Consider the following 17,857-nt stretch of genomic DNA (forward strand, 5'->3'; position numbering starts at 1 on the left):
TACTGGGCTATAAGCTTCTACAACTAAAACTGTGATAGATGCTTCAAAACACAGACTGGTGGAACTGAATAGAAAATGGGGCAATAAATACTCATGGATGTTTTGAGTTTGAAAAGCACACAATATTAGATTCATAATTTGTATGTGCCAGGACTAAATTGTGAATGTCAGACACCATATAAAGATAAAAACATTTGTCACGAGTACTAGGAAACAGCTTGCTAGATTCCTCTACAGCTAACAGTGTGGGGGATTCCATGCCTCTCAGAATCTATAAGCAAAAAGTATTAAATGGGATGAAAAAATTAACTTTGTAGGGCTTGAGAAAAGGTTTAGCAGTTATGACACTGGCTATTCTTCCAGGACACCAGGTCTGGGTTCCCACACCCACATGGTAGCTCACAGCTGTCTGTAACTCCAGTTCTAGGGGCTCAAACATTTTTTTTTTCTGGCCTCCATGGGCACCAGGCACATGAGTGCTACACATGCATATATGCAGGCAAAACACTCATACACATAAAACAAAGTAATAAAAATAACTGTTTATTGTTATTAATATTATGTGTTTGTATAGCAGAAAACATGGAAAACCAAATTGAGTCTAGTGACAAACTGAAAGAAGAATATTTATAGCTGATATCACAAAATATGAATATTTCTTAAAAATTCAGTATACGAACAAGTAGGTTACAGAAAAAAGGCTCCAAGTGGCTCTTTAATACAGAAAAAAAAAGATGCTTAATCCATGTAATGATTAAAAAAAATAAGTAAACAATTGCTTCTGAAATACCATGTTATACTATCACTTACAGAAATGTAGAAGTTTGACCAGCTGGTCAATGGAATGGTGAGCTTGCTCTCAGTACTCGGAGTGCAAAATAGCCTAAATGCCAACAATCTTAGTTGCTAGAAAAATTACATTATATGTACTCTTTGGCCTAGCAGCTCTTTCCGCAGAGACTTGCCTTCATGTTACACTGGTAAAAATAAGACAAAGCATACCAGTGTGAGGCTACTTGTTGCAGCCCTTTTTACAGTAGCAGGAAATGGAGACAGCCTAGATGCTGGTCAGGATGAGATCTGTTTTTGTTAACTTTTACCACATCTATAACTATAAAGAAGTGAACAGTATCTCCTCTTAATGTTGTGGAGTGTTGGTCTGTGCAAAAATAGCAGGGCAGGATCGAGGATAGTGTGATTCATCAAAAAGAGCAAGGGCAGTGCCCAGGCGTTGGCAGCCAAGGTCTGTAGTATAGTCAGCAGTAGAGCACTTGCCTAGCAGGTGAGGGGCCCTGGAATCAGCACTCAGAAAAGGATAAGAAAAGAAGCTTAAAAGTAAGTGCCTATGATGGAGAGGACAGAGTGGAGGAGACAGGCTAAAAAGGTAGCTGTCTCTGAATATAAATTTGCTTTTCTCTGTGACTTTGGAAAAATACATGTTTTGCATGATCTTAAAACAAAATTAAAGTGTGAAAGAGCCCTAATGTTGAGACAAATTGAAACAGGTGAATCTGATTATATATCTGATTGCTAGTAAGGTTATTTTAGATGTCAATAATTTTGCCTATAATACCTAGTAGATTCTAGCTGAAGGAGGCCTAAAAACAATCCTGAACTGTTAGGTTGAGTGATGACATTGTGATGGCTGGATTGGTGGTGTTGATGTCAGGCTCGTCTATGTATTTTACAGAATAAATCAAAGGTGTAGTTGAGTTGGTGGAGCTGGGTAACCTGGACTTTGGTGTGATGAGTCACAGACAAAAGAGATGAATGATAGCAGAGGTTAAAGAAAGAACCCATGAAAGTAACTTTCAAGGTCTTTCCTGGAAATATGTAGAAACAGAGACCATGAGCACCACTGTAAAGCATCTATGCTTTAGTCTCTCAAGTCCCAGTTCCCACTGAAGTGAGTGAAGCTCTGTAGAGTGGGGCAACTGTGAACTTAGAATATCCTGCTAACACAGGAAGTGAGGATGTGATCAGATACTTAAGAGGGCATTTTATAGACTTGAGGAGCCAAAGATGGGGTTGTTTCAGGAGCAGTAACGATGATGAAGAGTGTTTGAGTGAACATAAAGTATATTTGAACCCTGAGTTCGCAGTCATACTGAACACTAATAGTAATTGAAAACTTCAGAGGATTCTAGGAAATTAACTTGTTTTGGAACTAGTAATAAATGGAAAGAATCTGGAACTGCTGAAAAAGGGACAGAGATTTGAGCTGGTCAAGAGGTAGGAAAAAGGGAACCAATGGTTAAATTCCAGTTTGATGTGGTTGATCTTGAGAGCTTTCAAAGATGTTGAGCTTGTTATAGGAATTGAAGTTTGAGCACGAGGTGTGGGTTGGTGATAGAAGTGTCGGTCATCAGTGTAGGCAGAGTTCAGTGCTGTGTGACAACTCACAGTTATTGTTGATCTGGCGATCTGTGTGGAGTAATAATGCCCATTCCCTTGAAACTTTTCTCTCATGGGGTTACCTTTGTTAGGCTTTGGAGTTCAAATTTACAGTACTTGGGACTTTGTGAGTGAGAACTCATTGGCCGAAGCAAAGGGTCCTCAACTTTTAATACCTTTAAAGCCATCCTGGTAGGACCAGCCTGTAATCCATGCAGGATTCCAAGGTCAAGTCCCATTTGCTAAGAAATCAATTCCAAACTTAACAATGTGCTCAGAAGCGGTTCTCTAGGGGTTGAAACTCAGTAAGCATAGCCAACAGCAAGGCTAGACGTCTACTTCCAGGATCTGCCACTGGTTGGAATTACTAAATATTTGAACTTACTAAACATATAAAAGAAGCAATTAAAAACAACAACATAGACATACTATGCAAAAACACCCGGCAGAGAAAAGACCAAGTGGGACCTGTAGTCACATAAAGTTGCCCATAATAGTAAAAAATATGGTTGACAGTTAGGTAAGGATGTTATAAGACATAACTGAACAGAAGATCTATGAACTGCAGAACAAGAGTTTTCATGCCACACAAGAAGGAAAAGCAGTAGAAGATTAAAAGAGAAGTTGGGACTGAGAAGAATAAAATGAGACACATCCAGTAGGGCAAAAGGAGAAGATGGAAAACAAAACATATTCAGAGAAACAGCTGGCAGTGCTTTCTAGAGTCATCTAAAGCAAAGCAGCGCTTCACTGAAGCACTTGAGGACTGGCTCTATATGGGTGCTGACATCTTCTAAAATAATTATCAGTGGCTGAGAAGATTCCACATTTATAAGTAATATGATCCATGAGAGTCTGTTTTAGCTTTCTTCCCCTCATGACTTAGAGCTCTGGCTGTTTGCATATTCATTTAAGTAGGGTATTGGCACCCCTAAATAGTGATCTGAAAAGATTACGTCTCTTCACGCTTTGAGAATTTGCAGGCTGGTAGATGTGAGCACTGTAGCTCACTGGCAGTGAAGTGAGGTACTCCCAGTGGACTGGACAGCGTGATCAAGAGTCAGGAGTCGTGCGGCTCAGCCATCTGCTCTGCTTTTCCAACAACACACTTGTTTCATATATGATAGGCAATGATACATTTTAATCATCTGGAGCTTATTTCCCTGTAGTTTGCTCTTTAAATTTTGTATTAAACCAGCTTGTGGGGGGGGGGGTAGGGGGAGCATTATTTAGTAATATATTGGAAGTAATTGAGACCATTCTTAATCCTTGTTTCTTGGTAATTCATGAACTCTTTAAAGACTGTTGCCATTATGATCTAATATGCTGAGTGCAATACATCTATAATGGTTTGGCTAACTCATTTTGTGTTGAAAACAAATTCATGTTGTGACAGGTGGTTTTTATTCACTGTTTTTGTTTGATAATGAGATCTCTATTGATGTATAGTCACTATGATTTATATTTTAGAATATAAAACATGTAAGAAGGTTGAAATTGCAGGGAAAGGCTAGATAATGATCTGAGAGCCTGTGAGCAGGGTGCAATCTTCATCAGCTTTAAGGGTTCCTAAAAGTCTGAGACTTTGTAATTACAGTTACGGCGCACAGTGCTGCTGTGAATACGTATGTGGTAGAAGCTGGAGGGTCGGGGGCAGCGAGGTAAATCCTGCCCTAGAATCCATCATGTCTGTCCGCCGGGCTGTCCTCTCTGGGAGTGAGTTAATGGAATGAAATCTAAGCTACAGCTCAGCTTTGGAATTCTTGCAGAACTGACCTTCATTTCATTTTCTAAGTTACAGAAAAGTAAGATAATAGCATATGTTAGCTGCATCTTTTGAATAGGTGACTCAGAATAGTAGTTTTGTATTCGATATTATACTATTTAATTTCACTCTTAACAATTGAATTAAAAAATACCATAAAATTAGAGAAGGTGCTTTGAAAATGATAGACTGTATCCACATCTTCAGACTCTTGAAAGATGAGGTGAGCTGTAATTCCACCCTGATTGACAGTTTTCTATTTGAGGACATGTTTCAGTATTAACCATGTAAAGTGAGCATAGTTTATTTTTCCTTGACCAAAAGTCAAGTGCATCTTAGAAGATTCTTGTTTCCCTCTGTGTGTAAAAGTCTGTTTTCTGCTCTGTAGAACAAAACCAGACTGAGGTAATGGTGTAAAGTCCAGGTAGTAAGTGCCTGGATGGCACAGGCAGAGTGAGTGGGGAATGTGACTCCTCAGAGCCAGCCCTTAGGCCTTTCCTTACCTCATGCGACTGAGAACTATGAATGAGCCACACCACTTTTGCATAGGTTGTATGATGATTTATAACCTGTGTAGAGTTACTGTGTAAAATTCAGAACCAGTGTATCTGAAGGGCCTGAGTAGGTGCCACTGGAGTCATCAGAGTGGATTCTACTGTGCACAAGCCTTGGCATCTGTTGTTTGTGGCCATGTGTTTGTGATGCTGAAGTGGAAAAATTAGAAAAGTAAATTGCACAAACAACCTTTGTTCAGTATGTCACTATTTTGAGAGTTTTATTGAGCTTACATAGTGTTACAAACATCAATTTTCAGCACACAGTTCCATAAAGGTATACATGATGTAGCTGCCACCTTAATTCAGTTGCAGAGCATTTCTCTCGCCCCGAGGTCACCTGCTGTCAGATGTCTTAGCCTCAGCTCTTCAACCTGATTGTCCTATCTTTAAATTTTCATCGTTTCTCAATGTGTCTTCTAGAACATAGGAGAAAATGGGCTTTTCTGATTGGCTTCTTTCATCGCGTGGTGGTTGCCATGACTCACTGCAGCATGGCAAAGCACATGTCCATACTCTTCCTACAGATCTGACTAACTTGCTCTACAGATAACAGTTGGCTGTCCTCCACACCCATCTTTAAAACAAATGCCTGGTCTTCCTTTTCCGTAGAACAAAATTGTCTTGTAGGAGGCAAGGGACTGTGTTTGTTAATACAATAAACATCGCCATTAACTGTTTAAGACATGTTTAAGAGAGGAGGAAGCATCTGTGGACCTCATCCTCAGTTCCGTCAGCTGCTCATCTGGACAACGGACCAGGAAGATGCTGCTGGCTTCGGTGCTGGGGAGCGGCTCCCGGGCTGGCCTCTCCTCTGGCCCCTCCTGGGGACCGCACTCTTGCTCCAGGCCCGCTCCACCTCCAACACTTACATGAACCAGGAGGAGATGGTGCAGATAGCGGAAGAGCTACCATCTTCTGCAGCCAGCCACGTGATGCTGAGGACTCACCCGTGAGCCTCAGAATGACCCACTAGAACATAAACTCCTGGGCAGAGCTGAATCTTGTGTTGTAGCCAATGCTTTCTTTGTGCCTTCCAGTGTGTGTCTTGTATGTGAATGTTTGCTGAATGATCTGTTTAAATGACGGACTGTGGCATAGGGTGATAGGCTGCTTCTTCATTATTAATGGTTTATTGCTAGAAATATGCCTGCAACTTTATTTTTAACAGAAAATGTTGCAAAATATTATTTAAAGGTGTATGTGAAGTTTTAACAAAACTTAGAGGTCTTTTTTTTTTGATACACATTCAAAATCTTACAGAAAGTTAGAGAGATAAGTAGCTTGCTGGAGATCATCTGTATCAGGGGTTGGGATAAGCGAAGCCGGGGTTGGCACATGTTTCTCGTTACTATGCTTCCAAGCTTTCAATGCTGATCAGTGTGGAGTCGTGGGTTTGGATCTTTGGAACTCATTACATAGTCTCAGATGTCCTGTGTGCACCCACAGTGATTATCGATAGAGCTTCAGTCTCACGACCATTACAGTTAGTGCTTCTTTGTAATAGTTCTGTTTTAAGCTCCTCTGTGACTCAACAACTGACTTGTTTTCCTATGCTCTGCTCTGTTGGTCACGTGCTCCCTGGGTGCCTCAGCATGCTAGTACTGCTGACACAGTGTGTTATATGACTAGAGAGAGATGTGGCTTTAAGAAGAAAAAGAATGTCTTCTTCGGATGTTAAAAATGTGCTGCAAATCAAATGTTATAACCAAGTAAATGTAAAGAACAATTTTGTGTTTTCCTTATGAGAAACTAAGGATTTCTGAAGTTACTGCAGAAATCCTGAAGCATTTTGATCTGAAGTCAGGTGGGGAGCACTGGCCTGAGACTTGGGGTGGGGAAAAAAAAAACACAAAATAAATTCTATTATGAAGAAGCTCGTGACTAGTAGCCATGAGAAATAGCAGTGAAGCATTTCCTGATGTAGTTTGTGATTCTTTTGAGGTTAGCAGAGGAATTTGCAAACAGCAGGAGTCTGTCAGTTGAGTTACTCAGAAACTTGCATGGGCGAAGTAAATTTGTACATGGTTCTTAAAAAGTAGTTGGAATTTAAATGTGAGTGAAAAATAATACTGCATTAGTTTCTTATTTTTCTGTACTGTCTGTGTATCTAAGAAGCATTGAAAAGTTGCTGAGCCTCGCAGCTTCTCCCATTGCTCCAACAGGAACATTGGGGTGGGGGCTCTACTGGAAATAGAGCCTTTTTGCCTCGTCAATAGCATCTGTGATAAGATGCACACGAATGGCTGGAGCGGCCACTCTCCCTGCTGACACAGAGGTCTCAGTTGGTCTGGTGCTGCTGTTCTGCAGCCTACTCTTCACATGGTCCCTTGTTACCTTTGCCAGTGGCCTGAAGTGCCCTGATCTCTTCCTAGGGCTCTGGGTGTGTGCCTTTTGCCTGGTTCACTGCCCTTTTCACTTCCACTGCTCTTTTCGGGGTCAGGGAGCTGTCCTCTTATTCTCAGAAGCTTCTCTTCCCTTCCAGAAATGGAGTTAGATAACCTTCCTGATATTACCCAAGCGTTCCAACTTCGTACTTGCTGTAATTCCCAGTTCTTTTTATGGGGTGTATAGGGAGCTTCTTGAGGTCAGAAGTTCCAGCAAGCAAACCCGCTCTTGTTTCCCACTACTGCATTTTGTGCATACCCAGCGCACAAACAGTTTTCAGTAAAATATATGTTAGCCAGAAGCACCCTGCTGGGGATAAATGAGGTAGGCACCGTTTAGGTGTTCAATATTTACCATCCAACAGCTACATTTACTTCATTAAAATATTTGGTAGTCCTGAGCTACTATAACTGAGGTAAAAAGACCTGACTGTTCATTCTGGTATACAGTGAAGTTTCCATACATTAAACTTTTTTTATTAATCGCAATATTTCGTGGCATGTTTATTAATGTTTTAGGCTTTCCTTTTATATTCTTTTACTGTATCGGCTGGTTAATATCTCTGCTGCATACAGCTGGAAACTGTGTGTGACTAGGTGGTATGTTTATATATCCCATATTTTTATGCCTCTGTAGCTTTGTTTTTGGTCTCTTATAAACCACATTTGCAAAGATTTTAGTTTTGTGTTTATTTTGATGACCTGCTTATAATAGATGTGTTTATATTTATTGTGTTCATACACTAGGCTGATTTCTGTAATTTTTAGACATTTCTGTTTTTATTCTTTTTATTTCTTCTTGTATGCCCACATTCTATTAGACAGTCACTTTATTGCCTTTTGTTTTTCCTGAGTTTTGAATGCTATAGATTTTATTTGTATCTTTAAATCCCTATTTGGCTTCTTAGATCTAGAGTTAATTCCGTTGTTTTTCTTCTAACTGTACCTAAGTTGTAAGCCCAGTTAGCACTCACTACACCTTCTTATCTATCCTGTTATCTTCTATTTTTTTGTTTCACATTTTAAAATTATAAATGTTACATTTTAAATGGGAGACACGTTACCATGTTAGTATGTTCAGTGGTAACTGGTTTCTTGTGTCCACCAGTCCTGTTTAAACTATATTTTGTAAGAGCTCTTTAAAGTAATCTATTAGTAAAGTTTTCTACACTTTATATACCGAAAAATATTTCACAGTTTATTCTTAATTGATGATTTGGCTGCATCTTAGATTCCAGACAATGTTTCCTTCAGTGTTGTGAAAGTTACTTCATTGTCCTCTGACTCTTGCAGCTGCTGAAGTGTGCTCTCAGTCTGTCTTTCCATTGAGGTAAACTGCCTTTTCCTCTGATAGCTTTTTAAATTGTGTTTCCTATTATCAGTTTTGTGCAGTCTCTCTGGTCATTAAATGTGGATTCATGTTTCTACAATCTAATACTCTTTTGTTCCCTGCTGAATTTCTAATCAGATTAAGCTCGTTTAATGTTTATGTGCACACATCCCTTTGTCACCAGCACTTAGGTAGAAACTCAGAGCTTCCCTCCCGTGCCACAGGACACCTCTGTGCACCCATTTTAGTTAGCATAACCATTCAGAGTTCTTCACCCTGACTACTGTCTCTAGTACTGGGAACACCTCAGCGGTGGTCTCTTCACAACTGCTCTGCACTGGTCCCTCTATCCACTATCCCTGAAACTCCTGAGAAGAAGATGCCTCAGGCTGTCACTGGCCTGCTTTTTCCTTCTTTAAATTTTTTCTGTTCGTTCTGCCAGTGCTTTCATTATCGTGCTTTTGCTGTGTCACATTGGTGCCTTAGTTCAGTGGCTTGAGTTTTTTTTCTCTCCACAATTTAATATTTTTTTTCTTTTCTTCTTGATGCCATTTTGTTTCATTTCTGTAATTTTTAAAGATATCTTGTGTTTATAATGGCTATTTTACTTCAAAATGCTCATTTGAAACTAGTTGCTGTAGTAGCTTTTCCAAATTTTAGTTTCTGTTCCAATTATTGATTGTGTATTTTGTCCTTATAACATTAGGTTTCTTACTGTGTTTGAGACACTCATTCTGTGGTTTGTTTTGAGTGGACAGCTTGTTGTTGTTGTTTCCATGTCTTCCCTCCTGCCCACTCTCCACACGCTGTGGGGTTTTGTTCATGTTTTGCCTTCGAGGGTAGCTTGCCACAGCTCATGTGGTTGAAAGATGTTTTAGTTGTCTCATTTGCTATCTGTTGCCTCCTGAGAAAAGCCGTAGTCTATCAGCAAGCCCTGATTGGTCATTCTGTCAGCCCCACAGCATCCCCCCACCCCCCACCTCTTGCTTGCAGAAACCTCCAGATCTGTAGTGTTGCCTCCTGCTTACATTTTCAGTTTCTTTTCTGTTGCATAGAAATGGTCTTTGTTGGCTTCACTGATATATTTTGCTTTCTGTTTATGCTATATTCATTCATGCTGTAGAATGCTAGCAGGGCTTCTGAATTTGTCCTGAAGTGTTAACCAAAAAGTATTAGAAATGATACAGTTTCTGTCTTTATGGAATAGTCAAATTGTGTGTGTGGGAGACCTGAGAGGCAGAAGGATTAGGAATCCAAGTCTGTCCTTGTCTACTCAAGCCTAGCTTGGACTACATAGCATTTCATTTCAAAAAAATAAAGATATGTGGACTGAGACTAAATGCATTTGTTGTTATTATCTCTGTGACTATGAATTCACTTATAATATTTGGTCAGTCTTTGTAGTCATTATTATTATAGCATATATAGCCATTATATAGCTTTTGAAAGACATAAGACATTCATATTCATGTACAAATACAATACTGAGAACTACCTGTATTTCCACAGCACATAATATTTTGTTATTAATTTATACTGTATACATGTTCATATTAATTTTCATATTTAAAAGAACAGAACAGGACAGGTGAGAGGGCTTAGCACATTAAAATACTTGCGTACAAGCCTTGATGACCCGAGTTCAGTCCATGGGACCCATATGGTTGAAAGAGAAAAGCAACTCTCAGGAATTGTCTTCTGACTTCCACACATGTGCCGTGGTGTGCATGCCATGTATACACACACATACACACACACACACACACACACACACACACACGCACGCACGCACATACACACACAGGCACCACTAAGTAATAAATAAAATGCAGTTTTAAATATTTCAAAAACAGAACAACAAAACAAACCCAATCTTGTTTTTTTAGGTGAAGCTGTGAGTGCTGGAGACTCATTATGTGAAATTGAGACAGACAAAGCCGTGGTCACCTTAGATGCAAGCGACGATGGCATCTTGGCCAAAATAGTGGTAAGATGTGGATGTCTTTCTTCATGTAAACTCCCTGAATAAAGCCCCTCCTATGTGTCTTGTTATCTATAGTACCAAAATGTAGTATTGCCTTTTCCCCCTAGATTTTTGTTTTGTTTTGTATATGGTGTTTTTAGGACGGAATTTGCGACTACACAAAGCAAATAACATAACCATTTTTAAGCTTTGTAGGGTTAAAGCATGGCTGTTGGGCTGTGGCATGGCTCACTTGTAGAGTCCAACGAGCATGCTCTCCCTGGAGCAGATAGTGTGGTGTTGGGGTGGCAGCCGAGATTGTAGGCCCCGCAGTCACACCCAGGATGATAGTAACTGAAAAGTGCTGCCAGCTCTACATGATGTGGAGTGAGTAGTAAATTCATTTTGTTGACCACTTTCCCTTATAATGTGGATGATTTAAGTCATGCAGTAGTGGGGACGATTAAGTGAGGGAGTGCATAAATGTGCACTCCAGGACTCTAGTGGTGCTGCCTTGCCCAGCAGTGGCACTGTTGGTGCTACTCGGCTCTTGGTGACCCTTAGCTCCATGTCATTGTGGTGGATTGTGACTGGGCAGTGAGTATTCATTTTGGCCTCTACCACTTGAATTGCACAAGGAAGCTGCCTCTCTGATGGCTGTCCCTTGTGGCTGGATGTTTGGGTCTGAGCCCCCAACTTGTGTCTAGCTGAAGCTTAGGTATAACTACACCTGCCCTTGTCAGTTCTGTCCACACACACAATACTTGGGATTTTATATTCTGGCTCGATGTGGGCCTTTCTCTGTTCTGTGCACACACAGTACTTCAGGATTTTATACTCTAGTTCCATGTAGACCTACTCTCTGCCATTTGTGCTTTTTACTATAAAATGATCTTGTTGGTGGTCTGTTTTCCTAGCTCTTGATGTTTTATTTTTAATAGCCTGGTATTTACAACTTCCATTTCTTGTCATGTATATTATCAGCAGCTCCCTTCAAAAACACTAATGAACATACAGTCAATATACTTGATGGAAATATGATTTAAAGGGAAATTTTTTCTGTCTTTGTAGCTGGAAATTTTCATACCAAAAGTAGTTTGTCTAATAATTTGTACACTGTTTTGCGAAAGAAAAAGATTGCTTGAATTACCATATGCCACAAACTCAACTACGTTTTCCTGTGTGTGCTTTTGGCAGCCTGTTCTTGGTCACAGCTCTGGATTGCTTGGCTGTGCAAATCTTCCACAATGATAGTATTTTCCACTTAACTCCCCAGTAATGCATTTCAAATAGCTAGTCATTCCAGTGGGTCAGTAGTGTCTGTCTTTCTGGTCCTAATGCTCTGAAAAGAAGTAGAAATGGATTTAGTGACAGTTATTTACCCACTGGAGGAATTGAATAGAGATTGTATAGAGATTTTAGGCCTTTGTGACTTCACATATCCTAATGCTTTCTGAGTAATGGGAACAGTAAGCATTGTGTTCCTGCCGGTAGATGTGTGCTTTACCAGGAGAATGGGGACAGAAGCCACGAAGGTGGTATTTCTAGTAGTCTTCTTTCCTTCTATCCCTTCTCCATCTAAGCAAGAGGCGTGCCTTTGCTTTTTCATTATTAAATAGTCCTCATGTTAGTAAACATAATAAAGTTATTTGCTAGGAAGATACACAACAGATTTTTATTCTCAGTCAGGTATTTAGTTGTACTCATTAAAGATAATGGTTCTATAAAACTGCATCCCGCAACCATCATCACTGAAGCATTAATATTTCGTTGGAATTCACATTTTTAAGAAGGTTACAAATGATGTCTTGTTCACTCTTGGTAATACAATTCCTTGGTCATTGAGATGTTTCTGTGTTCTTTTGTACAATTTTATCTTTGTAAGCAGTGTTGCCTACATAGCATGTTAGAAGCCAGACTAGGGCTGTATGAAACCCTGTCTTAAAACGAAGTTCTGTGAATAGTAAAACAATTAAGAAAAGATTTAATCATCGGGATATTAAAAGGAACTGAATAATTATTCTCAGTACTATTCATAGTCTATACTGTCAGCTGTTTCTCTAAATCTATGACATTGCCATTTTGCTAAGACTGTATTTTCTCAGCTCAGCTTTGTTATATTATCCCCTCTTACTTCTCATTAAATTGCCCACCGTTACCTCCATAGATGCATATTAGAGTTTGAAAGCGTATGCTTAAAATTTGAACCTGTGTAACCTTGAATTAGTCTCTTAGAACATGATATTTTTAATTGTGAAAGTACCCTCTCAAAGCTCAGAGAAAATTCTATCAAGTGGAGGCTATTCTCAGTTCTAATCTTTTTATATTGAAGTGGGTGAGCAATGCGTTTTGAGGAAATACGGTTCGTGCCCTGCATGATTTAAAACTAAGTCGGTTTTAAATCCAGTTATGTCCTCTGTTCAGATCCTACCAACTTGAGATGACACTTGGCAGTCTTGAGCAGACGGTTGCAATTTCACTTACAGACATGGTGCTGACATGGTGCTGATCTAAGTCACGCTGTCCATGACTTAGACAAGCTATTCATTTAAATACTAGCGGTGGCATCCCACGTTGTACCCTTGAGCCTCAGGTTCCTCATCTGTTGATCGGAACGAACACTAATTTACCTCACAGGTCGTCAGGAGCATTGAATGTGTCCGTAAAACCTTGCCTGGCACGGGAAGGCAGACAGCTATACCTGGACTTACTGTCTCCCGTCTACATTTTAGCTGTGGTTGATTTGCTTTCCTCGTCATACTTCTTACATTGCTTCCCTTTTAGCTAAAGTTCGCTGTGCTTATAAACCAAGAAGGTAAGACTGAAGAGTGAGAGCCACTTAAAACTGGATAGTTTTACGCTATGTCAGTATGTCAGTTCTGTGACTCAACTTCTCGGCACTAACTTCTGGGGGAACTGCAGTAGTCAGTTCGATTTTAGAAGAGTAAAAGTACTTAAGTAATTGCCTAGGGTGCTGGTTATTTTGTAAGGCCAAAATAAAAAAGATAGCACTTATGATTACTTTCTGTTGTATTTTAAGTGACAGTGGGTCCCACATAGCTCAGGTTGCACTCCAACTCCCTGTGAATACCTGAAATTGATCTCCAGATCCTCCTGCTTCCACCTCTGGAATGCTGGGCTTAAAGTGTGTGTCACCACAGCTGGTTTTATTAGTGTCTTCAGTGTAGTGAACGCGCTCAGATAACCTTTCAGGTTGGAAGTCCTGCTATAGACACTTTACGTCTTAATCTCGAATCTTTAACTCTGCTAATAAGCCTAGGTGAGTTTATAATACTTAGCGTCAGTTTACAGGAGCCTCTCTGGTAAGAGAGAGAGAGAGAGAGAGAGAGAGCGAGCTGGTACTAGGGAGCTAGCCTAGGCTGGGGGATGCAGTTCAGCCTCTATTTAAATATGATCAGAGGCAGCTTGTCTCTTATTATATTCCTGAGTACATCCTGGCCTATTATCCATGCATTTCCAATCCTTACCAAATGTACTTTAGTCTAATATTGGTCCTTGTTGAATATATTTGTTTTAAATTAGCAACTTAACGGCAAACACAGAAATTATAATTATACTTTTACTGTTTATGTGGAGTGACAGGCACTGTTTAAGTCTGGAACTTCTTTATCCCTGCTAACAAGCCTGTGATAGCTACTGTTGCTGTTTTCACTTGGCAGATCACTTGGCATGGTGAAGTAATCATTCTTGCGCACATAGCCAGGTGTTACGCCATAGTAGCAGAGCCAGTGTGGGGACCCAGGGAGCTATCATATGGGAGGGAGGACAGTTGACGTGAACAGACTCAAGATTCAGTATCTCGTTTGTAAGCTATGATAGACCAGAGAGTCAAAATACTTTGTTTTTGTTTTTTATTAAAACACTTCGGCATAAGAACAGTATAGGTTTTTGATTGAGTTAAACGATCAATGGGAGAATCTTGGATGTTTATTATACTCAGACTCCTGGTATTTTGCTAGAGCTAAAAGCCTGGAGAGGGGATATAGCATTTCTAAGTGCGGTTTTGCAGACTATTGTTTCTCTGCCTCTGTTACTGTATCTGCACCAGCTTTGACTATTTGCTAAATGTGATATAAGTAAGTATCTGCACCAAGCTTAGCATGCCTGGAAAAGATCTCTGATTGCATTAAGGAAATAAGGGATGTCTTAAAATCACTTCAAGATTTTATGACTTTAAATGAAACTATAATGACCATTCCCTTCTTTAACTTCTGTTGTATAGTCCGGTTTTAGGGTAGTCTGTCCTCTGTCCTTGTCCATTATATGCTTTGTTCCTATTCTCCACTGATAAGTACTAAGCTTGGAAAGCTTCCTAGCCCATAGAATTATCCTTGTTTTATAGTTAAGGGTAGTGTATAACAAACAACAACATTAGTGTTATTTTGAAATGTCATACCATTCCACAAGTCAGCTTTTCATCGTAATTGTTACATTGGTGAACTTCTTGCAGTCTGTTGCATTATTCATTCAACCAATCTGTAATGAACGTTAGTAGTTGAGAGGGAATAAAAGGAAATCTTAAAGAAACAGCATTGTCTCCCACTCCCAAAGCTATGCAATATTGTCATCCAAAGTTTGCTCAAAACTTATTTTAGTAAGCAAACTACAATTATCCTTTTAAAAACAAGCTTGTGCTGCTGACATGTTTAAAATATTTTTATCTTAAAAAAAATCCATTTAGATTTTCAATTGACAGATACTATCTGAAAACAGTGTTTCTTTAGCTAGGATCTATATCTCTGATGCTCCTGAGATATTTCCTGGGTTTTCAAGTAGATATCCTAGGAAAGACTTAAGTAATAGGCAAAGGCGTAACCTATCCTTAAAATTAACCGAAACCATTAACTAGCTCGATTTGTATTATGGGACATTTTCCCTCCAGAGACTAAATTTACTGAGAAAGTTTTACTTCAGATTATTTCTAGTAGATAGAACTAATTTGGATATCCCTATGAACTCTTAAAATTCTGAAACCATTATAGAAACTAGTGAAGACAAGTAGATGACATCTGTAACCACAGCCTCCATGAATAGCAATTAATTGACATCAAAGAAGTAAGGGAAGCTCCGGTTTTAAAGACTGCCAGAGAAGGGAGCTATTCTGGGTCTTGCTCATTTCCGGAGGCAGCATTAGTACATGGGAGAGGAGGAGGAGTGGGCAGGGGCAGGGGAGAACCCTGTGTTTTGAATGTCCTTTAGCTCAGGTCTTTCTTCTTCACATGTGGAGAATTTGCGACTTCGTTTGACCCTGGGTCTTTCCATTCTGACCATTATATCTTTAAAATACAGGTTGAAGAAGGAGCTAAAAATATACAGCTGGGTTCACTCATTGGTTTGATGGTTGAAGAAGGAGAAGATTGGAAACACGTGGAAATTCCCAAAGATGTCGGTGCTCCACCTCCAGTTCCCAAACCAGCAGTGCCTCCTCAGCCTTCTGCACAACCGCAGACTCCTAGCCCTGCCAGGAAGGAGCACACAGTAGGGACACCACAGTGAGTGTGTTTATTTGAGCATGTATGTCTGATCAAACATGATTATTATCATGTAAAAGGTTACGATTGAAATCAATATCGGGTTCCAAGCACATCCTTCTTCATTCCATAAACAATTTAATGAGTGCCTGTTTTGTTTGGGCCTTCTAAAAGCCTTGATAGTCTCGTACATAATAAATTATCTATATCCGAGTTGAACCTGAATTAGATTCTAAAATTGAAGAATGGCATTCATGAGACCAAACTTTATTTCTTTTGTCTCTTTTCACAGAATTCAGATTACTAAAATGTAAATTCCAGTGCCAGAGTATAATTGGTACAATATGGAATTATCATTTCAGCACGCATTCTTGTTCAAGCAGTTTTTTATTTGAGATGATGACATGGGTAAATTTTTCCAGCTATTCTGGGATAGTACAGGTACTTGTAAACATTGTCCTGCCTCACCCAGCTTTTATGTGGGAACTGGGGATCCAAACCCAGGTGCTCATGTCCCCGCCCCAATATTACTGTTTATAAAGCATACTGTGATATTTGATCACAGAGTACAATGTACAGTGATCAGATCTGGGTAATCAGTGATGATCTTTTAGTTCCATGTGCCATAGAGCATTTCTATCCACATGTCCGAACTCCCTTTCTTTCTCCTTCTCTGACTTATGACATCAGAAGCCATCTCACCTGTGCTGTCTTCAAGGTCTTCTCCATTGCAGAGATAACAGTGTGTGTGCACTGTCTAGCTAAGACTAGACATGCTTAGACACTCATGTGAATCTGCCACGACCTCTTAAAACATGAAACTGCACCATATTGGCCACACAATGACTTTTAAAAATTGTTTTGCAATCAATCCAAGTGTAATCTTACAGAAAAAAAAAATCTTAAATTTTAATGTCTTGAAAAATCTAATAAAGACTTGGTAGCATGACCCTTTGACCTGAATCTACTTTTCCAAAATTCCAGGGAGCATCACAGTTGCTCCCTTCTGTTTGCTCCTTTTAAACTTTTTGACCATGCTTCTTGTACTTTCTTTTTCTGAGTTTATGGACATGTACAGTGGCTACTTTGCTTAAAAGTCTTGATAGGAGAGTCTACAATTACTAGCTATAGGACCACATGTGCCTCAGTGCTTTGCCTGTAAAAATCAATGGAGTTTTCTCCTGGTAGTGATCATGTATATACCATGAACTTGAAGACATGCATAAAAGGTACAATTCGGCAGCAACAGAACAGTCCGGTTAGAGATGGGAGAAAGGCTTAGAGCTCCATCTTCCAGTGATGAGGTGGCAGGGAGGTATGTGAAATGGTCTCTACCACTACATGCCACCAATGCATACCCAGCAAGACTGCTCTCAGAAGCCCCAGCGTGTTGCCAGTGCATGTGGAGAAACTGGAGCCCCTGGGCATTTCCAGTGAGGCCGCCCTGGAAAACACAAAAGGACAAATACTCTATTTTTCTATTTGCATTCCTGAAGAGTTAATTGGGAGAGACAGTTGAACAGTGGTTGCAGGGGCCAGAAGATGAGGAAATCCTGCAGCTGAATGACCATGGTGGCTGCACAACAGTGTCCTCACGCCCAAAACTACTCCATTGCATACCGGAAAGTGCTTAGAGAGGGAAGTTAGCATATAGTTGTTCTATGCTAAGTAAGTGTATGAAGGAGCACCATGGTTGGTTTTCTTTTGGTGTCTGTGATGCAGAATCCTATGCTGTGTAATCAGTCAAATTGGATGCCTTCTCCCAGTGAACACTTACTCTTATTTAAAGATTACTTAGAATTGGTAACTACTTAATGCTTTACAAAAGTGTTTTGACAATAAAATAGATGGATACAGATTAAATTATGTGGCTGTGGCCATCGCTGACAGTCATTTTAGCTTCAGTGTTAAGATTTCACTTTCCTGATTATCAGCAAAACTGTTCACATTTAGATCTAATTGAATCAATATA

The 17,857-nt window shown here is 39.7% G+C and overlaps 1 protein-coding gene across 2 annotated transcripts in view; it reads left to right on the forward strand.

Annotated features, from left to right (window-relative positions):
• Positions 1-17,857, forward strand: part of Pdhx (pyruvate dehydrogenase complex component X) — a 57,879-nt gene that overhangs the window by 19,956 nt on the left and 20,066 nt on the right. For both annotated transcript variants that reach the window (XM_060372000.1, XM_021656493.2), the window contains 2 exons: positions 10,317-10,417; positions 15,704-15,906. In XM_060372000.1, coding sequence (XP_060227983.1) covers positions 10,317-10,417; positions 15,704-15,906 — 304 coding nt within the window. The remainder of the gene's footprint in view (positions 1-10,316; positions 10,418-15,703; positions 15,907-17,857) is intronic.

This window comes from Meriones unguiculatus, chromosome 18 (genome assembly GCF_030254825.1).
Source record: "Meriones unguiculatus strain TT.TT164.6M chromosome 18, Bangor_MerUng_6.1, whole genome shotgun sequence".
NCBI classification, from domain to species: Eukaryota; Metazoa; Chordata; class Mammalia; order Rodentia; family Muridae; genus Meriones; species Meriones unguiculatus.